Source organism: Lutra lutra, chromosome 7, assembly GCF_902655055.1.
Source record: "Lutra lutra chromosome 7, mLutLut1.2, whole genome shotgun sequence".
NCBI classification, from domain to species: Eukaryota; Metazoa; Chordata; class Mammalia; order Carnivora; family Mustelidae; genus Lutra; species Lutra lutra.
The window spans coordinates 116,674,097-116,686,146 of record NC_062284.1 but is presented as its reverse complement, the minus strand read 5'-3'; the positions used below and the strand labels follow the sequence as shown (position 1 = coordinate 116,686,146).

Genomic DNA, 12,050 nt, shown 5'->3' with positions numbered 1-12,050 from the left:
GTCCTTGTGTTGCTGGTCCCCTCCTGTCTGTGCAGGACTCATTTCCCAGAGGAGCAGTCTGCACGAAGGACTAGAAAATGGATGGGGTGTTGGGGGCTGTCGTGAGCAACTATCCTGTCCCACCCTGGGAGTGTTGAAGTATGGGTGCTTCTCGGGGCCACCAGAGTCACAGGGGAACTCCCCTCCGGGACCCCTATTCAATCCTGTCCCAGCAGGAGAAGCAGGGGCTACTTCAAAAGGGAGGAAGGGGGCTTTGGATCTCAGAAGTTTAGGGTGGGTGCTGGAATCGCTCAGCAATTCAACTCTGGCTTTTAGAGGTTAACTGTTAACGACTCCCATGAAAATCATGGTGCACGGAGTGCCCTCTTCATGCCACGTGCCTGCCCACCTCATCTTTGCTCCCAAGAGAAGTCCTCTCAGCTGGTGGTGCCTACTCCCTATTTCACAGAAGAAGAAACTTAAGGTCATAGTGGTTGGATAAGGCATCCAAGCCCCACCCATAAGTCTGCAAAACCGGGGTACAAGCCAGGCCTGGGAGATCCCCAAAGCCAGCAGCTCTCCAACTCTCTGTGTTCGTTTATGTGGCAAACAGGGATATTTTCACACATTATTTAAGATGGGTTTTAATCATATAAGTAATGCTTCATCCGTATAAAAAATTGAAACAAATCCCCTGAACGTCTCAGAGATAACGGTCTTTAATGATGTCTTACATAGCCTCCTGAAGTTATTTCTATGTATATTTTTATATGAGTCTGTGTATATTTGTAGATATTCCAAATGATATAGCAATCATTATTGAACACTCTTTGCCGTGTACTACAAGGGTACAGATACATGGAAAAATTGTTTTAAATTTCTTCAAGAGCTTGAATAGGGTAGCTGTTTGAAGCACAAACTCTGAAGCCACATTGCCTGGGGTTTGAATCCCAGCTCTGCCACCTACTGGCTGTGTGACCTTGGGTGAGCTCTTTAACCTCTCTGTGCCTCCTTGTTCTCATCTTTACATGGGACTATTAGATGTCAGCTAGTCATTCCCCAGGACTATGGAGGTTTACTGAAACTTTGCAGCTTGAAACAACAGACATTTATCTTCCCACTGTTCTGGAGGCCGGAAGTCTAACATCGGGGTGTCGGCCAAGGTGGTTCTATCTGCAGGCTCTGAGGGAGAATCCATTCCATCCTCTCTCCTACCTTCTGGTGACGGCCGTTGGCCCTTTGTGTTCCTTGGCTTGAGACGTTCTAATCCAGTCTCTTCTTCTGCCGTCGTGTGGTCTTCTAGCATCTCTCCACTGCCTCTGCTTATAAGGACACCTCCCACTGGATTTAGGCCCCGTCTTCAATCCAGGATGATCTCATCCTTAATTTAGTAACATCTACAAATATCCCCTTTTCAAATAAGGTCACATCTTTAGGTACGGGGGGTTAAAATTTGGACAAGCCATTTTGGGGGACACAGTGCAACCCAGGCATACAGGTGGGAGGTCAGCTGAGTTAAGGGAGTTCGTGGAGTACTTAGAACAGACCCACATGTGGTCGTGCTGTGGGCTCCTTGTTCATCAAACAGGCAGGCTGCTATCCTGCTTTCCCAGGACCCCCTCCCATCCCGCCCCCCACGTCACCTGGGTGCCTGTGCACCTTGTACAGAGTGATGGGGCCATCCCATAATATTATCACTGGAGCCACGTCTGGCCCCTACAGGCCTGAGAGCCCATGAGGGCAGGGACTAGGCCTCTCTGTCTTGATAGACCAGCTCGGTCTTGAAGCTGCTTGGGGTTGGGATCATTGGTGGGACCAAGATGGCCTTTTGCCAGTCCTTTCCCTGCATCCCACCTTCCGCTCAGCTTCTGGCTAAGTCTGCACAAGGGAGCCTCAGTTCCCCTCACAAGGAGTCATCACTGGAACTTCCCAAGCTCTTTCCCAGGGGCTGGAGCTCTCGTGAGCTGGGAAACTTCCATGGCTTCCTTCCCAACAGGCAGCATGGAGCCGGGCCCTGCCCTCCAAGCTGTCACCCTGCTCTGACCCCATACTTAGGAGGGGCCCCCTGGGGCAGCCTCTCCACCCCAGAACAGAGCTTTCCTCTCCTCACCAGTGACAGGGACCCAGACACCGGTCCAGCAAGTTGGGGACGTGCCAATTCACTGCTCCTTCAGGGAGCTGGTGACAAAGTCTCCCAGATAAAGCTGGTTGCTGCATCCAGGCTGGGTCCCTGCAGTGCAGGGGGAGGGTCTCCCCGAGTGTCTGACCACCCTGCGCTCAGCCCGGTGTCCAATGACACCTGGCTAAGAGTGGCGCTGTCCTCCCTACCAGCGAGCAGAAGGAAACTGGCCATGAATGATTTCTCTTTTCTGATGAGTTGCACTAAAGTTTCTGAGGCTCCTTACTTTTTGCTGACAGTCCTGTTCATTGCCCAAGTTTCCCGTGGCTGCCCTTATGGGACCTTCAGCTAGAGTTTGGCTGCTGAGAGCAAGGACATGGGTGTCCGGGTCACCTGCTCTGCCAGCAGATGCCAGTTAGAAAAGGAGCAGCTGAGGCTCGGGGAGCTTTGGGCCTCACTCCGAGTCACAGGAGCACGAGAGCCCTGAAGGGACAATATGACGAGGGCACCTGCTCTGACCAGGCCGGAGAAGGGCCATGGGGCCAGACCCTCGGATCCCTGAGTCCCTGCTGACATTGGGCCTTGGGTCACTTGAGCTGTCTGGGCGTCACTTGCTCTGCAAGGTGCCCGTGCCATGATGGTGCTTGGGGCTGGGCTGTGGGGCTCCAGCAGAATGACAGAGGTAGAAATGCCCAGAGCTGACATCCCATCAGGTTTTGTTTCACTGCTGTGATTAGTGGAACAGCCCGGTCACATCAGCTGTAACTGCTGGGGACTCCCGCTGAGCCCACACAGCTGGGTTCACATGTTGTCTTGGGTACAAGCCAGGTGCAACACACAGACATCTACTCGGTCATTCTCATCAAATGTGCTAAGTCCTAAAATCAAGGCCACAAAGTAGAAGAGTTATAATGAGAAGAATCCTAACTGGAGGGCTAGGATGATAGAAAAACAATAGTTAACTTTTACTGAGTTGTGCGAAGCACTCGACCCATCTCTCTCTGCCTCGCTATTAGGTAAGGGTAATTCTTACCTTTTTACAGATGCTTAAACTGAAGCCCAGAGAAGTAGCGTAACTGGCCAGAGGTCACACAGCTTGGATTCGAACCCAGGACTTCTAATAAAGCAGACAGGCTTCTTCTGGATGGGTCTTAAGGGATGGGGAGAACTTTATCCCCAGCAGTGTCCTATAAAAGATTTTAAACATGCAGAAGAGTCAAAAGAATTTTGCAGTCAATACCCATCTACATATGGGTCTTTGTGTGGACATTGACTTTCATCTCTCTTGGGTAGATAGATACCCAGGAGTGAGATGGTTGAGTCATACGCAAGGTTTATGTTTAGGTTTACAAAAAAAAAAAAAAAAAAAAAAAAAAAATTGTCTTTTTCCAAAGTGGCTGTACCCATTTAGAGTATCTCCAGTAATGCCAGAGAGTTCTGGTTTCCTCCCACCCTTACCAGCATGTGATGTTGTCAGATGTCAGTCTTCTTAATTTTAGCCATTCTCGTAGTTGTATCGTGGTATCTCATTGTGTTTAATGAGTTTAACTTGCATTCCCCTAATGACTAATGATGTCAAGTAATCTTTCGCTGGCTTATTGGCCATTCAGATGTCTCCTTGGAGGTATATTCAAACCTTTGGCCCATTTTTAACACGAACTTGCTCGTTCTCCGTTAGATGTATGCTTTGCAAATATTTTTTCCCCGCCCGTGGTTTGCGCATTCCTTTTCTTCATGAGGTGTTTTGATAGGCGCAAGTTTAATTTGGTATGTTTAATTTATCCATCTTTCCTTTCATGGTTCTTGCTTTCTGGTCCAATCCACTAAACTTTTGCCTGCCCATTGGAGACAATGTTAGTAACAGGGAACCTGAAGGAATCACATTGGGCATTGGAATCACAGGTGGATAGGGCAGCCTGAGCCTCAGGAGTGCCAAGTGGGGAAATGCAGGTTTTGCTGAGGGGATGGAGGGCAGCTCTTTGTGGGGAGTTTTGGGGATGGGGGAAGGCAGAGGCTCAGAAAGGGAGTACCTTTAATATTAGGAGACTGGATTGGATCCTTTAGGCAGTGCAAGCCATTGAAGGTTTTAGAGCAGGAAGGGACGTGATCACAAAGGACTCATGGCATGGTCCCCATGATTCTGGAGCCTGGACGGAGTTTCTCCTTGGTCATCCTGTCCTCAGGATGAAGCTGGGACTTCCAGGGAGCTGGGGGCAGGGAGCGGCCTTAGAGTCAACTCTGCCAGTCGTTCCAGCATCCTTATGGGGACACCCACCCTGCCCCCTCTGACCTCCCCTTGCCCCAACCCTCTAACCCCAGCACCTGCCAGCCCCTAGGCTTCCTTGAGGTTTCTCTGGGTCAGGTCGCTCAAAGGCCTTTGCTCTTTCCCAAATCCGCATCCTTGTTACAGCTCAGCACGACCTGACACACTCTAGGTCACTCATTCACCTTGTCTGTCACCTGGCTTCTCTCCTATAGGTGAGGTTTGTTGGTTTGGTTTGGTTTGGTTTTTACTCTTGTTCTCTGCTCTGACCCAGTTCCTAGAACAACATCTGGAGCTCACAGGCCCTCGGAAAATATTCATAGTACAAGCGAATGGGAGACAGACCCCCTCCTTTCTCCCAGAGCCTGTTTGTTTGATCATGGCTTTGGTTCTAAGGAGAAGATGAGGACCTTTGTCCCCAAAGCCCAGGCCCCGCCTAGGACCACCCAGTAAGTGGAGGAAGCTTCCGGGCTACCACCTGCCCATTGCATAGATGAGAAAACAGACTCAGAGGGAAAAGGACTCACCACGGCCTCAGCCTAGATGGTGGCAGAGCGGAAATGCGAGTTCTCACTCCCAGCTTCCATGAGAGCCCTAATGTGCCCCTGGGGGAGGCCCCTGGCCAAGCAAGGAGGTTTAAAGATGATCAGGAAGCCTTTTGGTGCCAGAAGATAGTTTTGGGTCTCGAGGGTCAGAGGAAACTAACAGGCCCCAGGGTGCTTCTTTCCAGGGTAATTCCGGCCTCTAGCCTTTTTACTTCTTTCCCAGCGGAGATGCTGTGACCGGACTTCAGGGCCTGGGAAGAGGTTACATCAGCATCAGCTGGGCTGCCCTGGACTTGAACTCCAAATGTGGCTCACTGAGCCCCAGTTCCACAGCCTGTAGCCATCCATGGGGCTGCCTTACTGCCCTTCCCGGCCCCACGGTGCCTGCAGCTGCCTCGGACACTCCCGTTCGTCCTGGGCACCCTTTTCAGTGTGGACCCAGCGGGGAAATGCACAAGTGTCCCTGTGCACACAGCATCCGTGAGAGGGACAGCTTCTGGGAGGATTTGGGAGTGGGGACGTCAGGGGGGAATTTTGGCCGGGACCCCGCCCTTGCCTTTAGGAAAAGCTGTTCCCTCCTCAGGACTTCTGGGTCTTGCAGCCCTCAAACCCCCTCTCCCGCACCACCCCGTTCCCCTCTTCTGTGCCTTTAATGGGGCTCATCCTGACCCTCCCCAGTGCAGTCCCTTAGAGCAACCACTAGCCAGGGACGCAGGCAAAAGACAGGCACCAGCCACATCTTCCTACCTGTGTAACTACCCCCTCTGTCTGATGAAGGTTTTCACCCCTGCAGATACCCTGAGAGATTTAGTTCCTTGGAGTCCCTTGTGTTTCCCTGAAGCCAGCCGGGGTTGGAATTAGCTGTTCCTGCCGCATGGTGCTCCTGTTACATTTATCCCAATCTTCTGCTTCAGCTGGTTTCGTCTGTGTCGATCCAACCCATTTTATTATAAGCACCCCAAGGTGCGGATCATGGTTCATCTCTTTTTAATTCCCCAGAGGACTGGTGGCTTCATAGATGCCTAATGAATGAGCACGGTTGAATTGACTGTCCGTCTGTTACACTCTGCTGTCGGGGCTGGCTGCATCAGGGGCTGATCGTTTGATTCTGTTCTCAGTCCTGTTCCAGATGTTGGCAAAGGAGAGGGAGAGGAAGAGGAGGAGGAGGATGGCATGGGGCCTCGTCCCCCGGTCACCCCAAAAAACTGCCTTCCCCGGCGGGGCATCAGTGTCCTGGAGAAGCTCATCAAGACATGTCCTGTGTGGCTGCAGCTGGGTCTGGGCCAGGCGGAGGCCTCCGGTATCCTGCTCCAGGAGGCGGCTGGGGTGAGTTGAGGTCTCTTCGCCTCGTGGCCGGTGGTGGGCAAGGACAGCTGCCTGTTTCTGCTTTCCTTTCTTGGGTTGGTCAGCTTTTCGACTCGGGTGTTTGTTTCCAGAACTGAGGAGCGAGAGACTGGTGGGACATCTGGTTCCTGCTTTGGAGAGCAGGTGTCCCCCACTCCAGAGAACAGGGGGCTGTGTGGCTGACGTGGGCTGTCTGGGCACCGGGACCCCTGAGAAGCAGGATTGGCACTTGGAGAAGTCAGCCAGGCATCCGGGATGAGAGCTGGAGGCACTGGAGAGATCCTGTTTCACTCCCTTAGTTGATAAAAGAGAACAGGGGCTATGTGACGCAGGCAAAAGCTTTTCTGGAGCCAGGCTCTGTGAGCTGAGCCAAGGGGCTTAGATTTTTCTGAGGCTCACTTTTCTCCCTTTGAAACGGGGCCATTCGCAAAGGTACTCTGGTCCTGTGAGCATCACAGGGGAAGATAGGTAGGTAGATAGTGAAACATGAGTCAGAACCCATCAGGTGCCACCCACCCCATGTGTTTTCTCTTATGCACCACTTCTTTTTTTAAAAAACATTTAATTTGTTTAATTATAAAAGTGATAAACATGTGTAGTCACTGTAAAAAAAAAAAAAAAATCAAGCCGGACAGAAGTAAAGAGGCTTCTCGAAGTTTTTGCCACCTGTTCTCTGTCCCCTCACTGACTTCCCAGAAGTCTGTTTTCAGTTTTGTTTGTTATGGAAGTGAAATTCGCATCACAGAAGAAGAGCCATTTTCAAGCATGCTATGTGTGTAGTCTGTTCCCAGCGCCGTGTCAGCAGCATCTCTGTCTGCTTCCAACACACTTCATTGACCTGACATAAAGTCCTGGGCCTCCTCCCCACGCCCCGGCAGCCAGCTGTCCGCTGCAGAAACCGTGTTTGCTCGAAGCTCATGGTCTGTCTTCGCGGGTGTTATCTGCAGGGTCCCCCAGTGACCGCAGCCAGGGTCTGTCGAGCACTCTGTCCCGGGCACTCAGCGAAGGTGTGCACGTGAATCAGCACCGTGTGTGCTCACGGCAGCCCTCTGACTTGGGCATGACAGTCAGACCCATTTTACAGAAGAGGTAGCTGAGATGCCCAGAAGCTGTGTGACCTCCCCCAGGTGACTCAGTGAGCCAGTGCCTGAGCTGGAACTTGAACCCAGAACCCAGGCAGTCTGGCTGCTCCCGAGCTATGTTGTACCTGCGCGGAATCCCACGCTGGGATTTCAGCCGCTGGGTGCTTCTGCTGGGCTCCCCTTCAATGCGGCAGGTCTTGCTGCAAGAGTCCGGGCTCCCTGTGGGGCTCAGTGGCTTAGTGGATTCACTCACCTTGGACTAGATAAAAATCTGTCGAGTAGCAGTTGTACCTAAAGATTGGAATTCCTGGGGCACCTGGGTGGCTCAGTGGGTTAAGCTCTGCCTTCAGCTTGGGTCATGATCTCAGGGTCCTGGGATCGAGTCCCGCATCGGGCTTTCTGCTTGGCAGGGAGCCTGCTTCCTCCTCTCTGTCTGCCTGCCTCTCTGCCTACTTGTGATCTCTGTCAAATAAATAAATAAAATCTTTAAAAAAAAAAAAAGGATTGGAATTCCTGCAACTTACGGGGCTTCCAACAAAGTTCTAACCTCCCCTTGCCACAGAGGCCCCTTCCACAGGGAGTGGGGACCATGGAGGCCGGACAGCTCAGCAGAATCCTGCTGAGACCAAGGCAGGGGTGTGTCTCTTCTGGGTATGGTGGCAGACGCCCCCTGCCCCCAGGCCAGGCCAGCCCCACTGCAGCACCAGGGACAGCCTGGGAGTCCGTGGATCCCTCTAGAAGGATGAGTAGGGAGGGGGCTCCAGGGGCAGGCAAGCTGATGGTCATCCTTAAGAAAACAAGACCCCTTGTTTCATCCCGCCCCACCAAAAGGTTTTTTATTTTGAGCTCACTAAGGGCTTCGGAGCAAATGAAGAAACTGTATGGAAAATAAAATCAGGGACTCACACTAGTGAGTGTCCCAGTTCCCAGCGTGTCCAGTCCACCAGCAAATCATCCACTTCCCTGTGAGGTTTGGAGGGGATTGGCTTCCCACCCTTCCTGGGAGGTTGAGACTCAACGTAGATCCAAGTGCAAGGTTTTGATGCCAAGGGATGGCCATTTTCTGGGCATGGATGGACATGCAGATCGACAAGACGGTGAGGACCCATCGTGGGAAAGGCAAGTGCCTCTCCAGGGCAGGGTGGGCCGGCCCTAAGTCTGGACTGCTTTGCCCCAGGGGTCAGCCCCATGTTCAAAAAGTTGAAGATAAGCCCAAATCAAAATAACAAGAGTGGTTCAATGTGAAGATTCCTTCTCGGGGCTGGGCCAGGTACTGACATTAATGGCAAGTCCTGTGTGGTGTCCTCTCCTCACATCCTTGTGATAATCCTGGGAGGCCTCTGCATCTGTTATTATCCCCAATTTACAGATAAGGAAACTGAGGCTAAGAGGAGCACCCTAGTTTGGGCTTCCCCAGAAGCAGACCCCAAGACAAGGATTTGAGTTCAAGTAGTTTATTTGGGAGGTGACCGACCCCAGGAGGCTGGCAGGGGAAATAAGACAGGGAAGGGAGGCAGCTAATGAAAGGTGTGTGGTCGTGCACGTTACCACGGGCTGCAAGGGGAGCTGGATCCTACTGGAGCTTTCTGGGGACCAGTGTGGAACACACGTCTTAAAGCCATCCCACCAAGGACTAGAAAGCTGTTACTGTCCACCGACTCCTGAGAGCCCCACACCACTGTGGGGTGTGAGGATTTGTGTTCCAGTATGTCCTCTCTGCCCTGAGGATGAGAAGATCTGACCATGGCGAGAAAGAGATGCCAAGCTCTGGGGTGATGCGGGCGGACTTCCTGGAGGAGGCAGACGCTGAGCCAGGTCATGCAGGGTAGATGGGACTGACTGAGATAGCAAATAGAAAGCTGCTCCAAGGCTGGGTCCTAACGTGACACCCGCATCCAGAGAGAGGCCTGCATCTGATCCCGGGACTGAGAGAGGGGCCACTGTTAAAATGGAAGGAAGCTGCCCTAAAGGGGGTGAGCCAGGCCCACACCCTGATCCCACTCACTGCATCGCCGAGGCCTCAGGGACAGGGTCAGCCCTGAGCCAACAGAATTAGACCAGATGCACCTTCTCTTCCTTTCCCTGCCCCCTCCCTCTCTGCCCTTACCCGCCCCCACCCTCCTTCACATCTCTGTTTTCAAGCAGATGCAAAGCCCAAAGTTCATGCTCTGGTAAGACTGTTGGCCAACTCTTACCCAGAGTTGGTCTTTGCACGATCATATCTATCCCCACTGCAATTTCTGTCAGGTGCTCCATGCTATTAGTATCTTCCTATCCTCGAGGAGACAGCAGAGGCTCTGACCTGTTCACTCACTTGCCTGAGGCCATGTGACTAGTGAGAGCAGAGTCTGCAAGGTGTGACCTTCAGCAAGGGCCCTTGGCCTGGTAATTTCCTCCCACAGGAGGGTGGGAAACTGAGCCCACAGTGCCCTCCTCATTTTCAGAGCTGCAGACCACTCAGTCAGTTAAGTGTCTGCCTTCGGCTCAGGTCATGATCCCAGGGTCCAGGGATCGAGTCCCACCTTGGGCTCCCTGCTCAGCAGAGAGCCTGCTTCTCCCTCTGTACCTTCCTTAACTCGAGTGCTTTATCCTTTTCTCTCTCTCTCTCCCAAGTAAATAAATAAAATCTTTTTTTTAAGTACTTTAAAAAAATGAAAACAAACAAAAAACTGCAGACACTACAGGTGGCCCCCAGGCTTTATGAGCTCCAAGGGTCTTCAGAGATCACCTGGATACCCGCCCCTCCAGAGGCGAACGGTCTGGAGACCAGGCTTCTGGCTCTGCCAGTAGCTCCATGACCTTGACCATGTCCCACCCCCTCCACCCCTCCCCACCTATCCTCCCAGCAGTCTGCGTCTCTGATACGTATTGGGAACATACTGGCCCATTTTTTATTTGTGTGTATCCAGCAACAAGGCAATCGAAAAGCCACTTTTATTCATTCTACACCCAAATGATTTTTGTTGTTGTTTTTTTTTTTAAGTTTAATTTTAGAAATTTTTGATTTATAGAAAAGTTCCAAAGACAGTATAGGGAGTTCCCAGAGACTCCTCCCCCAGTTTAACAGCTGCTGTTAACATCAGACAGGAATAGAATATGCTTGTCACAGTTAATGAAGTAATATTGATACACTCACATGCGCTAAAGCCCCCAGCTTTTACCTAATGTCCTTCTTCCATGGCAGCCTCTCATGCAGGCCTCCATCTTACATTGGGTCCTTGTGTCTCAGGCTCCTCTAGGCTGTGATGGTTTCTCAGACTTTCTTTGTGTTTTGATGGCCTTGACAGGTTTGAGGAATACAGGTATTTCAAAGGCATTTGGTAGGGAATCCCTCCGCTGGCATTCATCTGATGCTTAGACTAGGGTTATGAGTTTGTGGGCAGAAGACCCAGAAGTAGAGTGCCTTTCTCTTCACATCATGTCAGCAGAACCTACTATCAACATGACTTAGCACTCACTGTTGGCGTAGACCTGGATCACCTGGCCGAGGTGCTTGTCAGCTCTCGCCTCTGTAGAGTGATCCTTGCTCCCACCCCTTATGCTGCCCTCTTTGGAAGGAAGTCACTATGTGCGGCCCATCCTCAGGGACTGGGGAGTCCTTGACTCTCTACATAAATTATTTGGAGTTCTTCTGCACAAGAGATGTGTCTCTTCTCCATTTATTTATTTATTCCATCATTGACTTGTAGCAATATGGACTCATGGGTATTGCCTTTCTGCTTTGGGTTATAATCCAATACTACTTAAATGATTTTTTTTTAAAGATTTTATTTATTTATTTGACAGACAGAGATCACAAGTAGGCAGAGAGGCGGGCAGAGAGAGGGGGAAGCAGGCTCCCTGCTGAGCAGAGAGCCTGATTCGGGACTCGATCCCAGGACCCTGAGATCATGACCCGAGCTGAAGGCAGAGGCTTAACCCACTGAGCCACCCTGGCACCCCAATGATTCTTTTGCTCAGATTGTTCCAGCTTTGGGCTGAGCTCCATCAGTTGGTTCCCGTGTCCCTTTGACATACGGTCATCATTGCGCATGTGCATGTGTGTGTTTGGTGTGTGGAGCACTTCCTTCCTTTCTGACCCTGCACGCTTCAGGATTGTTTTGTGTATTTCTTGCCCACATCCTGGAATCAGCCATTTCTCCATGGGGCCCCCGTTTCCTTCATTAGAGAATAATATTAGAAAGCAAGATCTGGGTGTTTTGTGTGTTTATTGCAACTGGAGTGCCATTGCTTGGAGGACAAAAGATAGTTTTTAATGAAAAAAATCTCTTGTGAGATTGCTTTTTGTAGTGGGGGGTTAGCTCAAGAGTTAGAATAGCCTGTATAGTGATACAGACCAGCTGTGTAGGCGGTTCAAGGCACCTTCCCCAGGTGTGAGCCCAAAGAATGCCAAATCCATTTAAGATTAGTTTGGTAAAAGCATCAGTGCAGCCTCTCTCTTGCCCCTTCCAGGTGCTGGGGCCAGGAAAGGAGCACAGTCAGCAGTTCCCGAAGGTCTCCTATGCCATAAGCCCCCCTCTCTCATCTTTACAACAGCCCTGCAGAATGGGAGGCAGGCTCCCTATTTTATAAGTAAGGAAAGTCAACTCCGGTAAGGAGCCTGCCCCACATAATCGGCTGCTAAGTGCCAAAGTGTGATTTGAACCCACCAACTGACTGCCTTCAAAGGCTTGAAAAATGTCTCGGCCTCATTCCCAGAATTTTTTTTTTTTTTTTTT

General features: G+C 51.2%; 1 protein-coding gene across 1 annotated transcript in view; it reads left to right on the top strand.

Moving 5' to 3' along the window:
- Positions 1-12,050, top strand: part of RIN3 (Ras and Rab interactor 3) — a 115,975-nt gene that overhangs the window by 29,180 nt on the left and 74,745 nt on the right. Inside the window, exon 2 of the mRNA XM_047737275.1 lies at positions 6,025-6,232. Within this exon, the coding sequence (XP_047593231.1) occupies positions 6,025-6,232 (208 nt within the window). The remainder of the gene's footprint in view (positions 1-6,024; positions 6,233-12,050) is intronic.